Source organism: Heterodontus francisci, unplaced genomic scaffold (assembly GCF_036365525.1).
Source record: "Heterodontus francisci isolate sHetFra1 unplaced genomic scaffold, sHetFra1.hap1 HAP1_SCAFFOLD_121, whole genome shotgun sequence".
NCBI lineage: Eukaryota > Metazoa > Chordata > Chondrichthyes > Heterodontiformes > Heterodontidae > Heterodontus > Heterodontus francisci.
In genome coordinates this window covers 1,489,568-1,500,766 of record NW_027140425.1, presented here as the reverse complement: position 1 = coordinate 1,500,766, position 11,199 = coordinate 1,489,568, and the positions used below count along the sequence as shown (strand labels likewise).

General features: G+C 42.7%; 1 protein-coding gene and 2 non-coding genes across 3 annotated transcripts; all 3 read right to left on the bottom strand.

Moving 5' to 3' along the window:
* Positions 1-234: 234 nt before the first annotated feature.
* Positions 235-573, bottom strand: LOC137359678 (histone H2A-like). Its single transcript, XM_068025459.1, has one exon. It carries the CDS (start codon positions 571-573, stop codon positions 235-237), a length of 339 nt encoding a protein of 112 aa, XP_067881560.1.
* A 3,922-nt stretch (positions 574-4,495) lies between these two features.
* On the bottom strand, positions 4,496-4,569 carry trnat-ugu (transfer RNA threonine (anticodon UGU)). Its single transcript has one exon. It is a non-coding gene; the product is annotated as a tRNA-Thr (tRNA).
* Positions 4,570-10,425: 5,856 nt separating this feature from the next.
* trnas-gcu (transfer RNA serine (anticodon GCU)) lies at positions 10,426-10,507 on the bottom strand. Its single transcript has one exon. It is a non-coding gene; the product is annotated as a tRNA-Ser (tRNA).
* Between the last annotated feature and the right edge of the window lie 692 nt (positions 10,508-11,199).

The following is an 11,199-nucleotide window of genomic DNA, read 5'->3' as shown; positions in this document are numbered from 1 at the left end:
CCCTTCACACAGGGATCAGGGGGACAGTGAGAAGCCACTGAAATAGTTGCTTAAACATTTTAAATAGATCTTATTCTGTCCTGTTACTGACATGCTGGAATTAGACAGTAATCAGCCCTTTCACAGAGACTGTGGGTGGCTCTGAAAAGAGCCTTTGGGTTATTAGATGACATTTTGGCCGCTTTCCTTTTTCTGGAAGCACTGAGCGCTGGTTTTCTTGGGCAGCAGCACGGCCTAGATATTAGGCAGCACCCCGCCCTGTGCGACGATCACTCCTCCCAGCAGCTTGTTGAGCTCCTCGTCGTTGCTGACGGCCAGCTGCATGTGTCTGGGGATGATGCGGGTCTTCTTGTTGTCCCGGGCCGCGTTACCACCCAGCTCGAGGATTTCAGCGGTCAGATACTCGAGCACAGCAGCCAGATAGACCGGGGCTCCCGCACCCACACGCTCAGCATAGTTGCCTTTTCTCAGGAGCCTGTGAACACGGCCCACCGGGAACTGCAGTCCAGCCTGGGAGGAACGAGACTTGGCCTTGGACCGAGCTTTTCCGCTGGTCTTTCCTCTTCCAGACATTTCCACAATCTCACAAATACTTTCACAAAGAATGGATAACTACCTCAGCATTAAGCATCCACATGGGGTAGACAGGATGGTCAAGCAGTCTGAAATGGTGCATTCAGATCACAACGCTCTCTGGAGGGGTGGGTTTAAATCCCACTTCTGACAAGTTGTGCTTTGACATGACTACAGGCATTTGGGAGCAGTGGTGAAAAACACAGAGCATGAAAGAATTTTGACAAGCAAAATCAAAACGAATTCAAAGATATTTCTTCAATATATGGGAGGAAGAGGCAACAGAGGAAAATGTAGGGCCCATCAAAGAACTAAAAAGTAACCTATGTGTCAGGGTTGAAGATGTTGGTATGTTTGTTAATGAATACTTTACTGTCTTCACAAATGAGGGGGTGATGCAGACATTATCATTAAGGAGAAGGAGTGTGAAGCATTGGACATGATAAACTGAGGGGGAGAAGAAGTATAAATGGGATGAGCATCCTTGAAAGTGGATAAATCATCAGGGCCGGATGAAATGTACCCCAGGCTGTTAAAAGAAGCCAGTGAGGAAATAGTGGAAGGTCTGACCATCAGTTTCCAATCCCTCACTGGATACAGGTGTGATGTCAGAGGATTGGAGGTCTCTGCAATAAAAGCAAAATTCTGCAGATGCTGGAAATCTGAAATAAAAACTATTAGTGCTGGAAATACACAGCAAGTCTGGCAGCATCTGTGGAGAGAGAAGCAAAGTTAACATATCTGTTCTGATGAAAAGTCACTGACCTGAAATGTTAACTTTGCTTCTCTCTCCACAGATGCTGCCAGATCTGCTGTGTATTTGCAGTCCATTTTGTTTTTATTGCTAACATTGCACCATTGTTGAAAAAGGAAGCAGGAGATAGACCGAATAATTAAAGACCAGTCAGCCGAACCTCAATAGTGGGTGAATTATTGGAATTAATTCTGAGAGACTGTTTAAACTGTCACTTAGAAAGGCTCAGATTAAACAAGTATCATCAGCATGGATTTGTTAAGGGAAGCTCCTGTCTGACTATCTTGAGTGAATTTTTTGAAGAAGTAACAATGAGGATTGTGAGGATAGTGCAGTTGATGTGGTCTACATGGATTTTAGCAAGACTTTTGACAAGGGCCCACATGGCAAACTGGTTTAAAAAAATAAAAGCACATGGGATCCAGGGGAATGTAGCAAACTGGACATAAAATAGACTCGGTGGCAGGAAGCAAAAAGGAATTGGGTACGGGTGTTTGTGCAACTGGAGGTCTGTTTCAAGTGGTGTTCCACAGGGCTCAGAACTAGGTTCCCTGCTTTTTGTGGTATATATTAATGATTTGGACATGAATGTAGAGGGCATAATCAAGACGATTGCAGATGACATGAAAATTGTCTGTGTTGCTGATAGCGAGGAGGATAGCTGTCCGCCGCAGGAAGATATCAATAGACTGGTCAGGTGGGGAGAATAGTGGCAAATGGAATTCAAATTGGACAAGGGTGAGGTGATGCATTTGGGAGGTCAAAAAAGGCAAAGGAATACACAATTAATGGGAGAACACTGAACGGTGCAGAGGAAGTGAGGGTCGTTGGAGCGAATGTCCACAGATCCCTGAAGGTAGCAGGACAGGTCAATAAGGTGGTTCAGCAGGTATATGGAATCCTTTCCTTTATTAGCTGAGGTATAGAATATAAGGGTGACCTGGGTGTCCATGTCAATAAGTCACTGAAAGCTAACATGCAGGTGCAGCAGTCAATTAGGAAAGCTAATAGTATGTTAGCCTTTATCACAAGACGATTTGAGTACAGGAGTAGTGAATTCTTGCTTCAATTGTACAGAAAATTGTTTAGACCGCACTTGGAATACAGTTTTGGTCTCCTTACCTTAGGAAGGATATTATTGCCGTGGAGGGAGTTCAACGAAGGTTCATCAGACTTCTTCCAGGGATGGTGGGACTGTTGTATGAAGAAAGGTTGGAGAAACTGGGGCTGTATTCTCTAGAGTTTATGAAGAATGGGAGGTGATCTCATTGAAACCGACAAAATACTTAAACGACATTCAGGGTAGATGCAGCTAAGATCCCTGGTTGGGGAGCCGAGAACCAAGGGAAGGAATTTCAAAATAAGGGAGTAGCCGCTTAGGACAGAGATGAGGAGAAATTTCTTTACTCAGAGGTTTGTGAATCTTTGGAATTCTCTACCCCAGAGGGCTGTGGAAGCTCAGTCATTGAGTATGTTTAAAGCAGAGATTGACAGATTTCTAAATACAAATGACATAAGGGAATATGAGGAAAGTGTGGGGAAAAGGGCATTGAAGTGGACGATCAGCCATGATCATATTGAATGGTGGGGCAGGCTCGATGGGCTGAATGGTCGACTCCTGCTCCTATGTTCCTATGTTCCTAACTCCACATGATCAGCGAGGCACAGCCTCAGGCCGACTTGGTGGGAGGTGCAAACAGATATTACTGCTTCTGATCTTCACCAGAACAGAGTGAGATGTAACATTGAACATCAATCAGACTGTGAGAGAATGCAACAGAATAAAACACATGGAGAGACACTGTGGAATAACAAATAGATTTGATTGGAATGTTGAATTCTGATTGGAATGGATAAAACAGCAGATTAAATTGGGATTCTCATTGATCTGGGACAGAAAAGAGAAACTGATGGAAAGAAGGGAAGAAGAAAGAAAAGAAAGGATGGAACTGTTCACTTTTTTCAGTTTTTTCACTCACCCATCAAAGCTGGATAAAAAAAGTTGCAAATAACAGAGAATTTCACCAGAAAGGGAGATTAAGTGCTGTCGAAACCTTGGATCGAAGGATGCCCCAACAGATCACCTGTTTAACTGTCTCCTCACTGGGGGATTTCAAGCAGTGAGTAATATTATTCTCTACGTTTGTTAAATGAACCCAGAACTGTCACTTGGAGTTAATATCTGTGTTCCGAATCCTGAATTATAAAATTGTGACTTTATCAATATTTTCTGGACACACTTCCAGCTGAAAGAACTAAGAACTCTTTTCTATTTTACACAATACTGCATACACACTCATCAAGCCTCCTAAGCTAGCATCCTTGGTGCTGCTCTCTCTTCTCCCAAATCTCATCTCATTTGACTGTTACATCATCACTCTGACAGTGGGAGGGGTTGATCCCACTGTCTTCAGCATTAACCCTTTACACCCTTATCCGACACTGTCAGTCAGAAAAATATGGTGAGAGGGTACTTCCTTCATTTATCGAAAAACCAGCTGCTCCCAGTTGAAAATCAACTCAAACCCATCAGCGAGAGAGAGAGACTGTCAGAGAACTTCCTGCATCCAGTCCTGACCCTGTCACACTCAGCAGCTGCTCGCCCAGACCCCACTTTCCTCAACACTGAACATTGTTACCGAGACACTTCAAATACTGTTGAGAAAAGGCAGGAAAGGTCAAAGTTCACAGCTGTTTTGAATAGAACAAAGTTTAATATCTTCTCACCGTTTCTCGGTAACCACATGAGACAATGGTTTTCTTATTTGGTTCCTTTGATTTTTCTTGTTCCTGACTGAGAAATATTCCAAACCTCAGATCAACCCTCCCACTTGTGTCGTGTCCCAGTCACAAGCAACACATAATGACACACGCACTTTGAAACAGACAACACGGTCACACTTTCCTTCAGTGAGATTAGGGTCGAGCTTTTTTCCCAGGTCGAATGCAACTGTGAACACATTTGTATCAAAGAAGTTGCCTTTGAAATATCAGCACTGAATTTCTGAACGAGGAGGAAGAGCCATTCCAAACTCACATCCTTCACAAAGGCTGTTTTCTCCTGTGAATGAAATTCATCATGTAATTTAAATTCCAAGTTCAAGTTCACAAGACACAGACATAAATGTTGATACGGAAACTTCTCAAGCATATTGCAAATATGAAATAAGGCTCCGCTGGGAATCGAACCCAGGATCTCTTGTTTACAGGACAGGTACTTTAACCAACTAAGCTACAGAGCCAGATTACAAGTGCTGTTGCAATTGAAATCTGAGGTGGTTACTATTTATTCTCATCCCACTTCTCCACAGGTCACAACAAAAATTTTAACTTTTCCCACTTACTGATACAGTCAATCATATGCTCTATTTTTCCCAGAATAGGAGACACTTAATGAACAACAAAATTATCAGTTTCTTATAGAACAAGTTTTAACGAATCATGAAGTAAAGCATAAACACACAGGTGGAAATTTTAAAAGTTCCCTTTTTACCTTAACCAACATTTAAAGTCCCTTTCTTACCTCAGCTGAACACACGCACACACACATACTGAAAAAAAGGGATTTTTCTATACAATTCAGGGTTCTGTTAAAGACAAAAAAAACACTTGGACTGATTACTTGCTCATTTCTGAAGAAAACAGCAGATGAGATATGTTGTTCCAAAATTGACATGCAGTCTAATTTCCGAGTACATGTACACAGGTCACTCGGTTCTTTTAAAAGAGTTTATTTAGAGGCGGGGTTGAGAATTAATTTTAGCAGGCTTTCTTCAAAGACAGAATATGAGACGAATTGACACAGTGAACTTCTCAGAGTCTTTTCAAGATTTGCTGCAAAACAAGGTGGGTTGCGGTCTTCTCTCATTCCTTGACACTTCTTCTGGCTAACTTTATCAGCTGCTCACTCCAGAAGGTAAAACACAATGACTGCTCCAAACAAAAGCTTGCGATTTTTCTGCCCTCTTTCGTGCGCGCTGCTGCTGCCGGGCTTGTCCAATCAAGAGGCACGACTGACTTCTCTGTCCACATTTCCCCGTTACCAGGGCTTCTGTTCTACATTTATCTTGAGTTGTGACAACTTGTCAACATAGTTGTCAAATTAATACTTTCAGTGCCCTCTTGAAAAATAACTGGTCTTACATTTATTCAGTTTGATTATAATTTCCTCAACAAAATAAAATTCACAAAAAAAAAATTCAAAGTCCCTTCCATAACATCATGTACTTTCCCTGAGCTGCAGGTTACTGCAAGTCTCTCTGGCTGTGTTTTTTTCTGTTGATTTTGCACTCAGGTTCTTTCTGAATCCATGTGTTTGCAGTTCTTTGTGCGTGAGAGACATGGAGATATGCTTAAAGATTTCCCAACAAATTATTCATATCTCCGTCTTTCTCCGAACTTTGTACAAACACATTAATGTGGGAATCACACACACCAGGCCGTCAAACCTCTCCGCTAAACATTGAAAGGTGACAGTGTTTATTGTGACGGGGTTCCATTTATTCAGACACATCTGGTATAAAGGTAATAATGATCAAGATGTGATTCACACATGTAATGTATTTGTATATTATGTTCATGAGGTAATGATGTAAATAAACAATTCCTTACACTTCCCACACTTGGTGTACATTTTCTCTGCTGATGCCCCCTGAATATATCAGAGAAAATGGTGATGAGGATGAGATAAAGGTCCGAAAATATTGGCAGCAAACAGCAGCAGGGACGGCAGTGAACAAGATCAGCCAGCTCCTGGTGAGCTACCTGCTCGGATGATGGAGATTTTGGGTGGATTGTGTGAAGCCTGGGCCACAGACTGTCTCCTCAGTTGAATGAGATGCCGCAGGGTCTCAGTGTGCATCCGATTCAAAGTGATATTTTGGGAAAATATGGCTACACCCATGGGATACATGGCTCGGAACATATGAGAGGGCTCGAGAACCATTCAGTTCATATATTGAAAGACTTGAAATGTTTTTCAGAGCTAATAACATATTGGAATGTGAAGATGAAAATATAGAGGTCAAGACTCTGAATAAAGCAATTCTTGAGGGCAAGAAAGCAATTTTGCTAATGGAAATTAGCCTGGAAGTGTATGACCAGCTGACAAAGCTTCCTGCTCCCATCAAGGCACAAGATGTGCCATTCAAAACAATCATCACCAAGTTAGAGGAACATTTCAACCCTAAGCCACTAGAGATCACGGCAAGCTAGAAATTTTGAACCAGAAAGCAGAAAAGTAGTGAAACAGTTGGTGAGTACATTGTGACACTGAAGAATTTATCACTGCATTGCAGCTTTGGCACATTCTTAGACGGTACATTATGAGACAGATTTGTGCTTATATTGGTGAATGAGAAAAGATACGAAACACACAAAATCCGACATTTGAGCGAGCGTGTCAGATTGCTCTTTCCATGGAGATAGCATCAAAGAATGCTCGGGAATTTCATCCTGTGCCAGTGATAGTAACACACTTCAGGGGAGCTTAAAAAAAAAACTGGAAAATGGGCTTTCAAATGGCAGATAAAATTTACACAGAGAATTGAGAAGTGATACAATTTGGGAGGAAGAATAAGGAGAGGCCATCTAAATGAAATGTTACAATTCTAAAGTGGGTGCAAGAACAAAGAGACAATGTACACCAATCTTAGAAGGTTTGAAAAGGCTGCTAAGAGAAAACAGGACACTTGGCTTTATTAATAGAGACATAGAGTAAAAGCAAATAAGTTATGATAAACCTTGATAAAATACTGGGTCTGAATGGCCTACTCCTGTACCTCCACAGAAAGCTTCCATTCCAGGTTTACACACACTCGTCAGGATCACTCTCCACAGATCCCACCACTCCATGCAAGGATATCTCCCTCACGATCAGATCACAGGTCCTTAGTCCTACCACATCCAGTCATGAATGATGGTGGACAGATGAGATGAGGAGGCTCCAAAAACATCCCCATCCTCAATGATGCTGGAGCCAAAGCTGAAGCATTTCTAACAATCTTCTGTCAGAAATTGCTCAGTGGATGATTCATCTCGGCCTCCTGAGGTCCCCAGCATCACAGTTTCCAGTCTTCAGCCAATTCGATTCACTCCACATGAAAGCAAGAAACAGATGAAGGCACTCGATACAGCAAAAACTATGGGCCCTAACAACATTCCGGCTCTAGTACTGAAGACTTGTGCTCCAGAACTAGCTGCACTCTCAGCCAAGCTGTTCCAGTAGAGCTACAACACAGGCATCTACTGGACAATGTGGAAAATTGCCCAAGTGTGCCCTCTCCATGAAAAAAATCAGGACAAATGCAATCTGACCAATTGCCGCCCCATCAGTCTACTATCAATCATCAGCAAAGTGATGGAAGATGTCATCAACAGTGCGATCAAGCACCGCACACTTAGCAATAATCTGCTCATCGATGCTCAGTTTAGGTTCTGCCACGGTCTCTCGGCTCCAAGCAAATACTAGCAGGTAGAGTATAATGTGGGAAAATGTGAGGTTATCCACTTTGGTAGGAAGAATGGAAAAGAAAAATATTACTAAAATTGCAAGAGACTACAGAATGCTACGGTGCAGAAGGATCTGGGTGTCCATGTACATGAATCACTAAAAGTTGGCATGCAGGTAGAGCAAATAATTAGGAAGGCAAATGGAATGTTACCTTTTATTTCAAGGGAATGGAGGACAAAAGTAGAGAAGACTTGCTGCAAATGTACAGGGGTGTTGGTGAAAACACACCTAGAGTACCGTGTACAGGTTTGGTTTCCTTATTTAAGGAGGGATATCCTTGCAGTGGAGGCAGTTCAGAGAAGGTTCACTGGATTGATTCCTGTGATGAAGGGGTTGTCTTATGAGGAGAGTTGGGTAGGCTGGACCTGTACTCATTGGAACTGAGAAAAAATGATAGGTGATCGTATTGAGACATATAAAATTCTGAGGGGGCTTGACGGGGTAGATGCTGAGAGGATGTTTCCCCTCATGGTGGAATCTAGAACTCAGGGACACGGTTTCAGAATTAGGGGTTTTCCATTTAAGAAGGAAATGAGGCCGAATTTCTTCTCTCAGAGATTCATTAATCTTTGGAATTCTCTAGCGCAGAGAGCAATAGAGGCTGGATCATTGAATGTCTTCAAGACTGAGTTCGACAGACTTTTATCTACCAGGAAGTCAAGGGTTATGGGGAGCAGGAAGAAAGTGGGAGTGAGGCCATGATCAGGTCAGCCATGATCCTATTGAATGGCGGAGCAGGCTCGAAGGGCAAAATGGCCTACTCCTGCTACTATTTCTTCTGTTCTTCTGTTCTTATAACCTCATTGCAGATTGGTTCAAACAGAGACGAATGAGTGGAATTCCAGAGGAGAGGTGAGAGTGATTGCCCTTGAGTGAGTGTGGCATCAAGGATCCCTAGCAAAATTGAAGTCAATTGGAATCGGGGGAAAACTCTCCACTTGGTGGAGTCGTACCTCGCACAAAGCAAGATGGTTGTGGTTAGTGGAGGCCAATCATCTCAGCCCAGGACATTGCCTCAGGAGTTTCTCAGGGTAGTGTCCTAGGTCCAGACATCCTCAGCTGTTTCATTGTTGACTCAGAAGAGTCAGAAGCGGGAATGTTCCCTGCTGATTCACAATTCCTCAGATACTGAAGCAGTCTGTGCCCACAAGCAGCAAGACCTATACAACATTCTCAGCTGATAAGTGACAAGCAACCTTCTGGCCACACAAGTGCTAAGCAGTGAACATCTCTAATGAGAGAAAATCAAACCATCCACCTTTTGATATTCAGCAGCATTACCATCGCTGAATCCCTCACCATAAACATCTTGGGGGTTACCATTGACCAGAAACTAAACTGGACCAGTCACATCTATGCTGCGGCCATAAGCGTAGGTCAGAGATTGGGAATTCTGCAGCAAGTATCTCACCTCCTGATACACCAAAACCTGTCCACTATCTACAAGGCACAAGTCAGGAGTGTGATGGAATACACCTCACTCAACAACACTCAAGAAGCTCAACACCATCCAGGACAAAGCATCCCACTTGATCAGAACCGAACCCACAATCTTAAACATTCACTTCCTCCACCACCAGTACACAGTGGCTGCAGTGTGTACCATCTCCATATGAACTGCAGTAACTTGCCAAGTATCCTTCAACAGCACCTTCCAAGCCCGTGACCACTACCACCTCGAAGGACAAGGGCAGCAGATGCATGGGAACTCACTACCTGCAGTTTCCCCTCCAAGTCACTCACCATCCTGACATGGAACTATATCGCCATTTCTTCGCTATTGTTGGGTCACAATCCTGGAACTCCCTCCCCAATAGCACTGTGGGTGTTCCTACACCATATGGACTGCAGTGGCTCAAGAAGGCAGCTCACCACTACATTCTCAAGGGCAATTAGGGATGGGTAATAAATGCTAGACTTATCAGCGATACTCGCGCCCAAGAATGAATAAAAACCAAATCACTCTCCAAAGATTCCCCACAATTCAGGCTGGGACATTTACTTCAGGAGCACAGAGCTTTATATAACTACAACATGAGTTCCAATCTTCAGATTCCATTCGCCTTTCACATTATTTTCTACCAGTCCACTAGCTTTTAGTGATTCAGCACTCGGGTCTCTGCTTCTCCAGTTTCTAACATCTCACCACTTATAAAAAACACTCTGATCTATCTTTGGTAGGTACTAGATGACCCCTCATTTTAAACTCCATCTGCCAAAGCATTGCTCACTCACTTAATCTATCAAGAAGATTTGAAAATAAATTTCTTGCCAAAGGATAATGTTCTGCTTCTGCTCCCTCGCCGTTTGCTTTTCCCGTTAGTCTTTCATTTGGTGTAAATCCAGAGAAAGTAAAGATGGAAGGAAGGGAGGGAGGGAAAAAGCTTCCTCCTTTTCGTGATCCCAATTTGATCTTCATTCCAGTCCAATTTGGGTGAAGAATTCAAATTGTCTGTCTCAATTTTGATAAAGTATAAACAATTCTGGAATCACCTTCTAGATATTGACAAGAACAGGTTTCCAGGCCGACTTAACACAAAATTTCCCCCCCTGGAAACAACAATGCACGAGACAGTTCATAAACTGACAACAAGGATGGGATTTGAACCCACGCGCGCGAAGCACAATGGATTAGCAATCCATCATGTTAACCTCTCCGCCACCTTGTCAACTGTTTTGGCGTGATGGTCACCTTCAGCTCAGATCCTGACTGTGCAGCCAGATGTGCAATGATGGAAATGTAGCTTCTGTAAGTAAATGAAATTTCCATCACATCAAGTCATGGCCTGTTGGGAATGGAGCGGTGTGAAACATTCCAGACCATGTCCAACACGTTTCTACTCAGTGTGAAAACCCACCACGGAAAGACTGGAACATACAAACATTTGATCACACCATGATCAACATCACTCAGACACCTGAACCATTAGGTCAATGACGAAGTCATGATGGCTTCTAATTTCTCATGAAATGACGACTGAACTGACTGGAAGAATTGCTTTAACTCCACATGATCAGAGAGACACAGCCTCAGCCGACTTGTCAAGTGGCGTAAACAGATATTACTGCTTCTGATCTTCACCAGAACAGAGAGTGAGATGTAACATTGATCATCAAACAGACTCTGAGAGAATACAACAGAATAAAACACATGGAGAGACACTGTGGAATAACAAATAGATTTGACTGGAATGTTGAATTTTAATTGGAATGGATAAAACACCAGAAACAACTGATTAAATTGGGATTCTCATCATTATATTGATCTGGGACAGAAAAGAGAAACTGATAGAAAGAAGTGAAGAAGGAAGAAAAGAAAGGATGGAACTGTTTACTTTTTTCAGTTTTTTCACTTGCCCAT

What these genes read in the sequence shown, in the direction of transcription:
- LOC137359678 (XM_068025459.1), bottom strand. Translation starts at nt 573, where the DNA reads ATGTCTGGAAGAGGAAAGACCAGCGGAAAAGCTCGGTCCAAGGCCAAG.